At 39.2% G+C, this 15,253-nt stretch overlaps 1 protein-coding gene across 1 annotated transcript in view; it reads right to left on the bottom strand.

Moving 5' to 3' along the window:
- The window catches only part of MAN1A1 (mannosidase alpha class 1A member 1), a 160,167-nt gene that overhangs the window by 19,442 nt on the left and 125,472 nt on the right, over positions 1–15,253 (bottom strand). Inside the window, exon 8 of the mRNA XM_076333496.1 lies at positions 13,034–13,149. Coding sequence (XP_076189611.1) covers positions 13,034–13,149 — 116 coding nt within the window. The remainder of the gene's footprint in view (positions 1–13,033; positions 13,150–15,253) is intronic.

Here is a 15,253-nt window from a genome sequence, read left to right on the forward strand (position 1 = left end):
TGAGTCAGACAATGGGACTCATTTCTGAAACAACCTCATAGACACCTGGGCCAAAGAGCACGGCATTGAGTGGGTGTATCACATCCCCCATCATGCACCAGCCTCTGGGAAAATTGAACGATACAATGGACTGTTAAAGACTACGCTGAGAGCAATGGGTGGCGGGACGTTCAAACATTGGGATACACATTTAGCAAAGGCCACCTGGTTAGTCAACACGAGGGGATCTGCCAATTGAGCTGGCCCTGCCCAGTCAGAACTTTTACGTACTGTAGATGGGAATAAAGTCCCTGTAGTGCACATGAAAAATATGTTGGGGAAGACAGTCTGGGTTATTCCTGCCTTGGGCAAAGGCAAACCCATCTGTGGGATTGCTTTTGCTCAAGGACCTGGGTGCACTTGGTGGATAATGCAGAAGGATGGGGAAGTCCGATGTGTACCTCAAGGGGATTTGATTTTGGGTGAGAATAGCCCATGATTTGAACTGTATGATGTTAATTGCTATGTAATATTATATGCCATACCAATGGTATTACAGTAAGAATCACCCAGATTAACGAAGAATGAACTTCGATATAACTGAGCAAAGCACAGTGATTATGGAACCAGAACTGACTTCAACATGAAACAATCCAACACCGCGTACCATCTCCATCTTTCCTGCCCTGAAAGATTATTATGACAGATGGAGCCTGAAGTCATGGACTAAATGAACTCACCGAACATTTTAGAGGGATGGCCCACAGACGAAGGGAATGATATCTGTGTGTATATATATCAAAAGACAGGAAAAGGGGTGGTGATTGGAAAGTGGGGGACCTGGGCATGACGCAGATGGTATAGAATAAGAGGTGGATACTGTCCTGGTTTTGGCTGGGATAGAGTTAATTTCCTTCCTAGTAGCTGGTACAGTGCTGTGTTTTGGATTTAGTATGAGAATAATGTTGATAAGACACCGATGTTTTAGTTGTTGCTAAGCAGTGCTTACACTAGTCAAGGACTTTTCAGCTTCCCATGCTCTACTGACTGAGAAGGCTGGAGGTGCACAAGAAGCTGGGAGGGGGCCCAGCCAGGACAGCTGACCCAAACTGCCCAAAGGGACATTCCATACCAAGTGACGTCATGCTCAGTACATAAACTGGGGGAAAGCTGGCCGGGGGTGGCCACTGCTCGGGGACTGGCTGGGCATTGGTCAGTGGGTGGTGAGCAATGGCATTATGCATCACTTGCTTTGTATATTCTATTATTGTTGTTGTTACTATTATTATTATATTTTAATTATTAAACTGTTTTTATCTCGACCGACAAGTTTTCTCACTTTTACTCTTCTGATTCTCTTCCCCATCCCACTGTTGGGGGGGAGAGTGAGCGTGGTGTGGTGGTGCTCAGTTGCCGGCTGAGGTTAAACCACAACACCCCTCTTTTGGCTCAAGATTAAAGTTCAGACTGAAAAAAGATGACTTCCACTTGGAAAATTTTAAAATTATTCTAACAAACTGGTGTTAAGAAACTAACAAACTGATGTTAATTGATGCTAAGAATGTCACAAAATAAAAATATATTTCCAAATTAATTATACATGTTTAGTAAGGCAAATCATCTTGGTTTTATCAGAGTCCTATTAAGAACTAGTATATATGCCTATTAAAAGTTATTTTTATTATGTGAGCATCTTATTTAAAGCTATTTTTATTAGGTAATTATTTGATATATTACAGACTCTCAAATTGCCTTGTCATACTTTGTACAATCATGGGTCCCTGAGTGCTAGATAACACCTGTACCAATGTATATACCTTTATTAATGGCATGGTAGGTAACTACTCATTTCTACCCTGACATGAAATCCAAATAACCTTCGATATGTACAAATAACCTTCAGAAGCCATAAGCCCAAGTGTGCCGAACTTGCAAGTCCGTCAGCACTCAACAAACCCTTATTCTGTAAGACAGGAAAACATATAATGCAACTTGGTAAAGCCTAAACTTCTTTTGAAGTTATATACTTATGAAGTAATAGTTTGTAGAAGTTACATGATTCAAGCAAACTGACCTCAACCGAAGAGCTTTCGTAAAGCGTGACAGGCAGAGGAGCGTCTCTTCCCAGAGGGCTGGCTGGTAGCTCTTTTTGTGCTACTGGGTGGTGCACCAGCAGAGGTCACAAAACCACTGCCAGGGAACTTAGAGTGGGACTGTCAAAAGCTTCAACTAAACCTGAGAAGTTTCTTCATGGGCCATTTTTGGTCTGAGCTAGACACGCTGTTTTCGTCAGAAATAGATTTCCTTTCTCTCATCACTATTCATCTACCCTCCGACTGAGAATAGAGAGACTATCCGCTTGCCCTGAAACAACATTCACCAAAGGGTTGCTAACAACTTTGCAGTATCAAAGTTGCATGGTTTGGAATAATTCCATCATGGCATCGACGCGTCAGATTATAATGAATTTGTTAGGTGTGTTCCAGTTGTTTCAGGAACGCAACATAAAAAAAAATTGTTCTAAAAAATCAGCATATTTAGAAAGCCTCAAAAATGTAAATGCTTTTGATCTTAAAAAAATGTATAACCTGCATGAGTAGAACACATAAAAGAAACTCCCCAACATTAACTACTGATGAATGTATTCACTGAAATTTTGAACTCCTGTATCGATAACAGTATCTGCAGCATTAAGACGTGGTAAAACCTTCCTTTTCCCCACAAGTCCAACCTAACTATAGTTTAATTTCAGAATTTACTTCCAAATATTGTTAAAGTACTACTTGTGGACATATATAATGCTTGTATAATGTATTAGTATAATAAAATATTTTCAAAGTAAACAATAAACAAAAATCAGTACTCTTTCAATTATCAATTCTGAATCTACACCCAAACTGCCAAAGTGCCATCTATCATCCACCTATTGGAAATTCACAAAACTGCTATTCACATTTTTAATATTTTTTTGGCTATAATATAATGGTATGTACTTCTGTGAGCAGCACATCAGAATATTTTTCACACAAGGTTGTAAGTGCCATCAGGCTGGACTGAACTTTCTGAAAGACATTCATTTTTTAAATAAGCTTGAGGTCCAGAGCAGGATTAAATCACTAGCTGGAATACATGGGCAATTGTTTTAAGTATAAAAAAACTTGCACGCAAAGTTGAAAAAGTACTAGGATGAGGAAGAAAAACTATCAGTTTAAACGAAGATGTAATAAGGGTCTCCGAGCTTGAGCAGTAGGATGGAAAGGTAGGGTTACAATCCCACAGTGAAATGCTACTTGCTATCTGCAGTGCTGCGGGCGCAGCTCTGGCAGGGAACTCAAGTTATTAAAACAAGTTATTATAAAAGGAGAATAGGTAGTATGGTGACAAAGATCCACCCAAGCGAAAAGCTCTGTTTGGTAGAATTAATTTTGAATTTCCTACTTAGAATCAATTTACATTTATTTTGATATAATTATCTACACACTTAAAAAAGGGATACGTTTATTTGAATTGCAGCTCTATCACAAGTTGGTCCCCACCTACGAATAATTCCTTCCTGCTCTACTTGCAGATCAGGCGGTGTCATATGTATCACCACAGAGATTATTATTTCATTTTACTATAATGAATATTCTCAGTATAAACCGATATACGACATCTGCAAAGAATCAAAAAAGCTAGAAGAATGTGGTCTTTGACTAGTTGAAAATACATTATTGATGGATAATTGTTTGGAGCTGGTACAGTTTTTCTTTTAAGTAAATGGAAATTTCATGTTAGTGTTTTCCAGAATGTATTTCTGCAATTCAAATAGTAATTTCTTTCTTTCCATCAAGGTAAAGCAGAGAGACTGTGCAACATAAAAGGTTGCAAAGAGAAAGTGGCTGCAAAGGTATGTTCCCAAAGGGAGCAATTGCAGATGCTGCTGGGGAGTGACCAAAAAAAAAAAAACCCACCAAACTGAGACAACCTGACTTTGGACTGTAGTGGACAAAAAAGAAGAGGGAGGAAGGGAAACTAAAGGAAAATAAACAAAATTTGCCAGATATTTAAAGAAATAAATTTACTACATGTAAAGCTGATATGGCATACGGTTTGTAGTGTACCTGCAAGCTCTTACAGCTAGACTGACTTTTACAGCTGATACAGTTTCTGGCAATTTTTTATTTTTGTGCTTTTATGTAAGGCTCTGCTTACAGTCCTCACTGCAATAAAGCCTTTAGCTAAATTACTTTTTTTTCCACCTTGTGGGAAATTATTCCTTCTATACAACAACTGTAAAAATGCTTGAGCGCTCAATTAGAAACGCTAACAGTCCCTTTTACGGTTTGAATTGTGACTCAAGTGCACCTTGTATTACTCCTGGCATCTTTCTCATGAGTTCACTTATAAAATTATGCCCTTGCCTATCTGTCACATTGGAAGAACTGCAGTGAACGAGACATTATGAATTGTTTAGGTTACAGGATTGCACATTGCATGTGCATGTAATCTGTTATTGACAGCACAAAAGGGAAACTCTTCAATTTTTCCCAACCTGATTTCCTCTCCCTCCTGCCCCGTTTCTTAAGGCGGTATGTTTTGTGTTCTCCACTTATCAGCCTGTTCCTTAACCTTGACGTTATACTGCCAGTCCTTACCCTTGCAAAATTAAGCAGAACTGGGCCCTCCTAATAAATACCCATTTTCCTTCATTCAGGTCTTCACTCCTTTAAGCTTTTCACACAGCTTAAACGCTGTCTTCACCACCCTCCTTCCCCAATCCCTGACTTGATTTTGTGATTGGGAAGTCCTTCATTTACCCTTTGAGTTGTTTAGGACGTTGAACTGGATTGCTTATAGAGAAACATAGAGGGGACAGAACTGAAGTCATCTCACTGTTCAAAGGAGTAAAAAAAAGCCAATCAACAGTCTTATTTTTAATAGAGGGTATTCTCTCGGTGGATTATGCTGACAGGAAATAAAAATATTAACGGAGATGCCTACAGAGCACAGATGTAGGCTTCTCAGGAAAAATGTTCTGCACCTCAAAGTTGCTCCATTCAAAATAAACACATGCCACAAAAAAGTTAGTTCTGCTAAAGGAGCAGGGATAACAAACTACAAACCTCAAAATGCAATGCAGTTCTACTTCCTCTAGCACTCAGGCATTTTACCTCTCCTTTTACAATAATGGTTTAATTATTAATTATTGTATTAATTAATTGTTATTAATTAATTATTGATTAATGAATTTCAGTCACTACTGCTGTTTTAACAATAAAAAATAGGTGTCATTTCCCACCTCAAGACGTCACTGTAGCTGGAGATAAAATTGTCTTGCAAGTCATAGTTACATATTTCCATACCTTAATAAATTTGAAACTTCAAAAATATGATCCTAGTTCTAAATTTCCAGGGTTTATAATGTTTGTTTTGAGGATAATTACAGCTCTGCAGGCTTCTTTACAACAAAGCACTATAAATTATCTCAGTCCAAACTTTTAATATATTTTTCTTCCCTTAGGAATCTTCTTCATAAACAGTATTTTGACGATTTGAAGCAACAGTGAGTATGAAAGAGAAGTCTACCACGTGATATTTCCAATAATTCAAAGATGTATAATGTCAGTTGCTTACTTATTTATTTTAATATTTATGGCTTGCACCAATACATTTTACTGCTTTGAAAGAGCACACAGCAGGCAGGTCAGGGTTATTGTGGTTTTGCACGCTGTGAGTTTATAAGTCAATTGCCCATTTTCTTGACTTTAAGTTACTTCCCTCATGTTTTCTCTGTTGAGATGATCTAATGTAATAGATACTTTTCTTCAGCAATCTTCATAATTCATCAAATTTATCCTTTACCCAAAATTCCAATTAGTTTATTGTGAAAAGTGTAATATTTGCATTGTTCCATTATTACAGCTGTTTTGGAGATGGCAGAAAAACATTGCACTGTTGTTTATTTTCTTTTTCTTTATATTTATTACTTGATTCTGTTTTCTTACATATCGTTCATACAGGTTTTAAATATGTATTACAAGATACATGAGTCACGTGAAAGCATACAGTCAGAAAAACTAGGATGGAATAGGAAGTTCAAGCCCTTCTTACAATTTATTTAAATACTTCTGCCAAAGAACAGTGGCATCTTCTTACCCTGAGGTCCTCACTGCTTATTAAACTGCGCTTTAAAAATCAAAACTGAAATCTGAACACGGAAGAACTTTCATTTGTTTAAACACAGTAAGAAACATTCTGAAAGCAATAAGGCACTTACTGATTTTGGACTTAAGACGTGTTATACAGACAAGCTTACATGTGAAATGAAATATGAATGCTTATAATGGAGATGCCTAAGTTTTTAAAATGGAAACGTTGGCAAGCATTTAACTACTATGATACCTATCCATCTGATCACTAAAAAGGTGATTAAGTTCTAGGGGAAAACTGATAGTTTACCTTTGTCTGAAAATCTACTGATGTTTTTTTCCCCTGTATATATCTGTTAGTGTCTCTAAGAGCACCAATGCTCTTGCACTAAACGTACTTCATGCTGTCTGCTATCAGAAGGCTAGATTTATTCATATTCTTAAAACAGTATTAATGGAATGGCATAGAATCATAGAATCATTGAGGTTGGAAAAGACCTCTAAGATTATCGAGTCCAACTGTCAACCCAACATCACCATGTCCACTAAACCATGTCCCTAAGTGCCTCATCTACTCGTCTTTTAAATACTTCCAGGGATGGGGACTCCACCACTTCCCTGGGCAGCCTCTTCCAATGTTTCACCACTCTTTCAGTAAAGACATTTTTCCTTACATCCAATCTAAACCTCCCCTGCCGCAACTTGAGGCCATTTCCTCTCGTCCTATCACTAGTTACTTGGGAGAAGAGACCGACACCCACCTCGCTACAACCTCCTTTCAGGTAGTTGTAGAGAGCGATGAGGTCTCCCCTCAGCCTCCTTTTCTCCAGGCTAAACAACCCCAGTTCCCTCAGCCGCTCCTCAGAAGACTTGTTCTCCAGACCCCTCACCAGCCTCGTTGCCCTTCTCTGGACACGCTCCAGCACCTCAACGTCCTTCTTGTAGTGAGGGGCCCAAAACTGAACACAGTATTCGAGGTGCGGCCTCACCAGGGCCGAGTACAGGGGCACGATCACTTCCCTACTCCTGCTGGCCACACTATTTCTGATACAGGCCAGGATGCCCTTGGCCTTCTTGGCCGCCTGGGCACACTGCCGGATCATGTTCAGCCGGCTGTCGACCAGCACCCCCAGGTCCTTCTCTGCTGGGCAGCTTTCCAGCCACTCTTCCCCAAAAGAAATGCATCAAATGAAATGCATGCATCAAAAGAAATGCATGCATCAAAGCAAGTGACTCTCAAAAGTGTTACATTATGTATTTTCTGGATATTCTAGACTCAATATCTATCGCTCCTGATAAGCTTTTTTGCTGTCAAAAAAGGAAGGAAAAATAGCACAAGTAGTAAGGACCCGGCTGCTCTGACAACAACAGCAAAGCCACGAGCAAAAAGGGGACAATTTCTCTCGCGGGACTTTTCTAGTTAAAATCCTCCTTAAAGAGTTCTAACAACATTATAGCTTGCTGCTTCTCCTGACAGTCCATAAACAAGCAAACATTTTAATAAGTACTTTCTATAGTCCAAAATATAGACATTGTGCAGTTATAAGTAAATCATCAACAATTTAAAAATCTGCAGAAGCCTGTCTTTAGTCTTGGTGCTTTCTGTAAGCAGTTGTAGAGAGCCTCAAAACTCCTGTCAAGAGGGAACATATAGTGAAGAGAATAAAAAGGAGCAGCAACTCCTCTGGATGTTCTCATCTGTTAAGTGTAATGAATCTTGTGTTCCTACATAATACTATCGCTACGTGCAGAACACCAGTGCAGCTGGGTGATAAATATTTTAAACATGACAGCTGACAAAATATGTAAATAAACTGCATATTTCTTCATTTTTACACATTTAAGTTATAGACAATACCTCCCCCCCCCCCCCCCCCAATATGTATGCAGTGGGAATGCTGGGTCCCCTGCACCAACTGTTTCATTCTGAAGATGGGCTCCTATTGCACCACCCTGCCTGCCCTATTCATGTATTTCCTTCAATGCCAAGACGAGCTCAAGTATTGAATGTTCAACTCGTTAATATACTTTTGCCTTTACCCAGTATGACAAACTGTTCTAATTGAGTTGTTGCAGGTCTGTCATTGTCCACATCAGTTACATAGTTTTTAAGATCATTACTATCACAAAGCAAACCGCTTCCAGCAACTTAATGGAAACTGCAGTCAGCACAGACCAGCCACCAGACTGTCACCACAGTTAAATAGACCCTCATGAAACTCTGGAGATGAAAAGGGCCTATCTGCCAATATCATGTTTTCAGTTTGCTAACAACACTTTGTTCTCTCCCTCATTTCAATGAGAAAGGAGTCTACATGGATTTGTTTTATTTATCTGAAAGGCTGAAATCTCGACAGCTCTGAAAAATATTCACTACTTAATGCTGACAATTAAATATACCAAAAAAAACCCCAAAACAAAATCAAAACCATATAGCTTCCTTTGGCAGAGTACAGAGTATATCAAGGCTATTCTCAGAAGTTAGCAATGTGCAAAAAAAAAAAATTATAAAAAATTAAAAAGTGACCTACATATTTTCTGTCTCAATACTAAAAATCCTGAGGCCAAAAATGACTTTTTCCCCTTTTGATACCCACAGAAGGTTACCGCATTCCTTAATTGCACAACCCAGCCTAGCATCAGGCTGACTTTCAGGAGTGCTGTTGAAATCTGGCAGAGAATGGCCATGGCACTGCTTCACAACACCTATTCTTCTTTTTGCTATTTCCATTGTTTCTACTTCCACGTGCTAGGTTCTCCGGAGATCACTAGTTTTCTTGTTACAATCTTCCGAGCAGTTGTTACCCAGTAAGAAAAATGAAACAATCTAAATGTCTAAAAGTAAACTACTCTGTCTAGAGGTAAAACTGCAGATCGCAGCGGCTTTACCTTTCTGATACCATGGGGCCACCGTGGGCTGCACCGAACTGAGGTGCTCGGGAAGCGCTGGGGAGGGATTCTCCCTCTTCCTGCAAAGTTCTTCTGGGCTGAGTTACTGCTCTCTTTACAGCCATCTTTAGATATGCCACTTCTCAAGAAATACACTGAGGAGGGGATGAAGGCAGTGCCAGAGAGAGAGAAGAAATACTTAAGATGCAGAAAGCTTGCAGCAATGGCCATAAACAAATGTAATCGGAAAATTTGGAAAAGATACCTAACCATCGGACATCAAGTGTGAGACAACCTATTAACAGGAGTGGTGGGCGAATTGCCCTTCAACTTAGAAAATGAGGGCTGACACATTCAAGAGGGGAGGATTTGATGCAGTTGCTTGTGACACTGCTGTTGCTAGACTAGACACAAGTGAACCCAGAAGCTCCATTTTTGCTCTAAATGATCATGTTCTCTTACTAAACCTACTCAGTTGTGTCTTGGAGATCAACTGTGTTAACTGAAAAGAGTGGGATGGTTCCTGTCCTGGATACTTGCAAAGACAGATAGATTATTCTGTGGCCAGTTACATCTTCAAAATATAACTAAAATCTGAATACACGTTTGTTCTGTAACTAAATGTTGCATGCTATCCATTGAAATCAGTTTAAGAAGTTCTCTTACTTCCTGTACTATGTGAAACAGGACATTATATGGATTGCTTTTCAAAAGAGAAAAATAACTTACATTAAAAATACATTCACTTGTCTTTTTGTGCAAATTCTAGAGTTTATGAATCCCTCTGACGGCCTTATAAATATATTATGCTCTGGTATTCAAAACAAGACTATCTCTGTCCCTTTTCCCATTAGAAATAAACTCTTCTTTAAATGGCATCAGTCAAATACGCATCTTATTCATGGCAAGCAGAAAAACTTTTTAAATCTAATCTGACATCTAAGTTATTGTTTTTAACTTAAGCCATAAAACAATCTATAGGTGCTACAAAAATTCTCATAGAAGGAACTCTCTGTTTCTAATATGAGTTACAGAACAAGGTAAGAAATAACCCCAAAGCTTTATCTAAATAAATTTCAGCTTTTCACGGTGAACTATAACTCACCGTATATTTTCATTCGTGGTTTCAGGATAGCGGAAGATATTGAATTAGGCATCAAACCTTCACATCGCTCTTTCAGAATTTGGTGGGTATGTGCTGGACTGAATGGCCAGGAATAATCACGCCGTTCCCTTTGGCATAGTCTTAAAAAGATTCTGAAAGCATCGGGGGAAATTTATCTAAGAAAATACGAAGCAGACTCGGAATGCCCAAACCGTGTAGGCTTAGTCATAAAGAAAGACTGCAGCTTGTGCAGACGCTTAAATTAGTTTTAATTTAGATAAGTAAGGGATCGATAGCAATAAAGCCAATATCAGGATGGATTTCAAAACAGGCTAGTTATTCCGGTCAAGAACGTAGCATCTCAGTGGGGCCCAACGAGTCTGAAGTTTCTGTGAGACTGCAACTTCCCTGCCATTTTCTGAACAAGCTACATTACAACATCAAGCTGTACCTCCACATGCTGCATGTACACTTTCAGCTTTGGTACAGATGTACCTCAGTATAGAAAAGAGAACATGAACGCCATGCTCAGAAAATACTGGAAATAGCATTCAAGCAGGGGCACAGCAAAATCTAGCACATATTTAGTGATCATTTGGCCCTCTGAAACACTGATACTCTGGAGAGGCACGATGCTTGGACTGCTTAAGAGCTAGTACTACTAAAAAATATTAAGGCAATAGGTACTTTAAATCTAGTCATATGCAGCAGAGCTCAGACCCTGTCATTGATATTGCCACATTCAGTGATGCTGCTGACCAGGCAATTCTGCTCCCCCAGCTGAAATCTGAGCATGAAGAACCGGCCGTGCAGTGTGGTGGCCATCACCACTTCTGCTCCCCACCAGGACTTCAGGAGGCCTGCGGCAGCTTTCGTACCTGAGGAGGTTGTTATCCCGGTACAGCTAAGGTGTGAGTTTAAACAAAGCCATGCTGCTGCACCCCATACAGGCATACCTCGGAGCACTCCTGGCCCTCTTCCCCGATGACCAGCCAACAGCAGGCAGCTCTCCACCCGCTGGGCAGTTTGGGCTGGCTCAGAAGTGACCCAGGCACGCTGCCACCGTGCAGCTGACGTGGGATGGCACACCCGCTCGTGTGGCGTACGGCAAGAGAGACTTCCTGATGTACCTCACTCCAGCTGTGCTCAAGTCCGGGAAGGTGAACCTTCAGCCTTAGTAGGAGAAGACGAGGCGCTGGGCTCTCTCGGACGCTCTGTTATCAGCTGGGATCAATGCGCCCCTGCTGCTCCCCGGCAGAACGGGAGTCAATGCACGCACGGTCCCACTGACAAGGGTGACCATCACACCACGTTTGGGATATTCTACCTGCAGCGGTTTCCAGAATGGCTGTACTAGCAAAAGCACATTTTTTACGGCACACGTCTATGCATTAGCACTTACCCTGTGTAAGAATGTATTTAAAAGAAAAACCTGACATTATTAAACCAGTGGAAGTAGAATACTGAAGCAGCTTTGAGGTGCTTCAAAATGCCTTCCACAGCAAGATGAATTGATATCGTATTATCAGACACTTTGTTCTCTCTTTTTGGCTGCCAACCTAATGGCTGAGCTATTACAGTATCACTGTTCTTATGTTATAGCCTCAAATGCACTCAAACCTAATTTAAAATCCACCTTTTGCTCTGAAGCTAAAACCATATTAGTGGTGAAAATGAGGCCGACTGCATCCAAATCTGCACTTACAAAATTAAAGGCAGGATTTTCTTAGCAAAGGATACTTGGTCGTCAAATTTACTACCACCAGAGATCACACCCACCCTCAAATCACCACATATGACTTTTCTCTCTAATGAAAAAAAAAATAGCTGCAATGAGCCAGGGCTGTATTTTTTTAATGCCACCACTTTTTTTCGGTGTGGGAAGTAAAAGGAGACTTATGTCTCTTCCCTACACACCGCACATTTCCAGATGTATGAAAGAATAAGCAGATATCGCTTAGCATCTCGAAGCCTTGTCTACAGAGGCACTGTAGATACATACAGTTAATAAGAGATAGAAGTCCTGGCCCTAGAGAGCTTCCAGTCAAAACAGATGAAAGGATGGGGAAAAAAGAAGCAATATTATCTTCTTTTTTATATATATTTGAAAGCAAAGAACCGCGAAAATAGGTCACTTGCCCAAGACGGCAAGGAAAGCCTGTAAATATTGATTTAAACTTAATACTTCCTGAGTCTCAATCCAGTGTCACAAAACCATTATTTCTCCCAAAACAGTGTATTAAGGAAAGACCACCAACAACAAAGCAAATTGCCGACTAGAAGGATCATAAATAAAATACCACATAGAAATGTAAGTATGAACAATTCTGATTTTTGAAAACTTTCTCTTGTGTCCAGTTTGAATAATTGGCAATTTCACAGAAGCTGGCAAATATATGCCTCTTGCAACAAAAAGTCGTTGTGCAACAAAAATTTCTATTTTCATTTGTAATTATCTACCATAATATATTGATCCCTGTCTCAACCACAATCAAAATACTCTAATGGCTGAAATATGAGGTGGAAACACAAGAGAGGAACTCCCTCCTGGATATAAGGAAAAAGGACAGAAGGAATATATTTAGGGAAACTGAGGAACAAAGAATTAAACTTCTATCTAACAGCTACTTATAGATGCATTTTTTGTTGCATATTTTATACTTTTCTCCTCCAGTATTAGAGAGAACTGACTGTCTTTCAGCTGGAATAAAAAGAGCTATACTTCAAGACTCTCCCCTTTCCCACAGTATCTGTATTCCTCTAGCATTTATATCTGATGAAGTCTTTTTAAAAGAGAAACTAATTTTTCAAGAAAACCACACTGTGGTGGCAAAGACATAAATCCCTCACATTGTGCTCAGAGCGTGTCTCTTTAGGATTATTGCAGATTAGATTATTATGGAAAGGAAGATTTAAATATTTTATTTACCTGAACAGCATCATAATACATTTTCTTGCCTTCTTCGTCTGTCTTGTCCGACATCAGCCATGCCTTGAGCAAATATTCATAAAAGCTATCTCCAAGCCCTCCAATGGAGACATGATCTAAAAAGGGAAGAAGGAGATTCAACAGCAATTTCGTCTTCAGCCTGGGCAATAAAATACAATTACAGTTTGAAACAGTGCATTTACTGCATTTAAACAGCTCTTCCTACAACAATCTTTAATATGTAAGCCTAGAACCTCAGGAAAAACTTAACTGGTATATAGAGATAATTATTTCTTCAACTGTTAACTTTTTCATCAGGCTAAAGCACAATAGTTATTTAATATCCACAACATGCCGCAGGAGCTCATGGCAAAGAAACAAGAATTTATATGTCTAACACCTAATTCATGTAGTCTATCCCTTACAAAAATGTGTTAACCCACGTTCTTTTTTATTTTAAAATCAGGAAAAAAATTAGAAAGTGCTCTCTAATTTGATAAAGGGTTTCCCCTCTTAACATGCAGGCATTGTTTTTATTTACTCTTTTATTCTCTAATGGTCCATTTAAGTTACTTCATAAAAAAGGCCAAAATGTTTTAGTTCCTTACTGCAGAGTTGAATTTCAGGTTATTTTATGGTATTTCAAAATGCCAACCCATATGTTTAAAAATAATATTACATTTTTGAACATCTGGCTGCTCTCAGAACTCAGCAGTGGTTCTAGAAGGAAAAAAAAGACTTTGCCGCATCTACAGATGATTATTGTTATCACACTGCTTTATCCTGCCCTATGTTTACTATGTGAAATGATCTGGTAGTACAGATGCTGTGATTATTCAACTGCACAAGTTTAGGACGCGACCCTGCAAACACTAACACCAACCGAGTCAGACCGTTCGACGTCAGTTGCACCAGTGACGTGAAAGCTAGTGATGCTCTCAGCTGCTTGCACAAGGTTGCACAGATCCCCTAAACACATCAAATACTACAACTATATATATACACACATATATAAAAATATATATAAAAGTGTTTCTCTAAGCTCCATTAAACTAAGAACAGTAGCTAGAGGTTTTCTTTTTCAAGTTGGTGCTGCCTGGTAACATTGGCATTTATTGAGTCTTCAGTGAAAGGATTTCAAAGCGCTTTACCAGGACTACTCATTTATAACTGTCAATTTTATGGCAAGGAAGGGGTCCGCTAGGGTTCCACCCAAGACATCCAGATGTGGTTACAAATATCACGCAGCAAGTCTGTGAGTCGTATCACAGAATTCTGGGCATGAGAAAAGCAAAACACGCCTGGGGTAATCCAGGCTCATAAAGCAAAATGCAGAAGGGTTAGTGGTACAGAGCTCACACTTCCCAACACCTAACTCTGATCCTAGCTTCAAAGTTATGCCTCTGTTGGTGGAATTCAAAAGAACACAGAGAACTTATTTTTAAACTCCTTAGTATCTTCTCTTCATGGAATGCCTCCTTTCACCTTCTGAATAGGCTGCAAAGCCATGCAAATGTAGAAGATAGATATACTTTTTTCTATTCAAACTTTATTAAGTGTCTTTTTCCTCCACTAGCCTGTGACATACAAAAAATAATCTAGTTTTCCAAACGTATCCTGTCCCTTTGCCTAACAAATACATTGTACCATCAAACCTGGTTTATAAACGGCTTCCCCCCCCCGCCCCCCTTCTGAATGAGATATATTAAATTTCTGGAAAGAATACACCATTTATTTAATTAAATGTTCATGATCCAAAAGGAAAAGAGGCTTCTTAAAAAAAAAAAGAGAACATTTTCTATGATCAAAGGCTGATCTTTGAACAGCAGCATTTAAATGACCTTTATGGTTTCCTAAATAAATTACCATAGAAACCTCTGACATTTGCAAACTAAATAGCACAAGCACAGTTTCATCAATAATAAGCCCTGTTATTATATACATTATTGCAGTAGACAAATCCAATTGACGCACGCTGCAGCAAATCACTGTCAGTTTACTGTCAAAATAACAAGGGCTAAATGAATTTACAGGAACAATGGCAGTGATCCAGCAGTGTCCTTCACAGTTACAGCATTGCTAGAGAAGAAATGTTCAGAAACTATTCCTCCCTCGCCACTTGATGTTTGAGAGATAATACTTCTGTTTTGTACCAATTAAGAGTCTAGGTTGGTTGTTTTTTTTCCTGTTGTAATCAACTGAAAACAGCCTAGAAAAGCA

This window comes from Aptenodytes patagonicus, chromosome 3, assembly GCF_965638725.1.
Source record: "Aptenodytes patagonicus chromosome 3, bAptPat1.pri.cur, whole genome shotgun sequence".
In the NCBI taxonomy this organism is placed as follows: domain Eukaryota; kingdom Metazoa; phylum Chordata; class Aves; order Sphenisciformes; family Spheniscidae; genus Aptenodytes; species Aptenodytes patagonicus.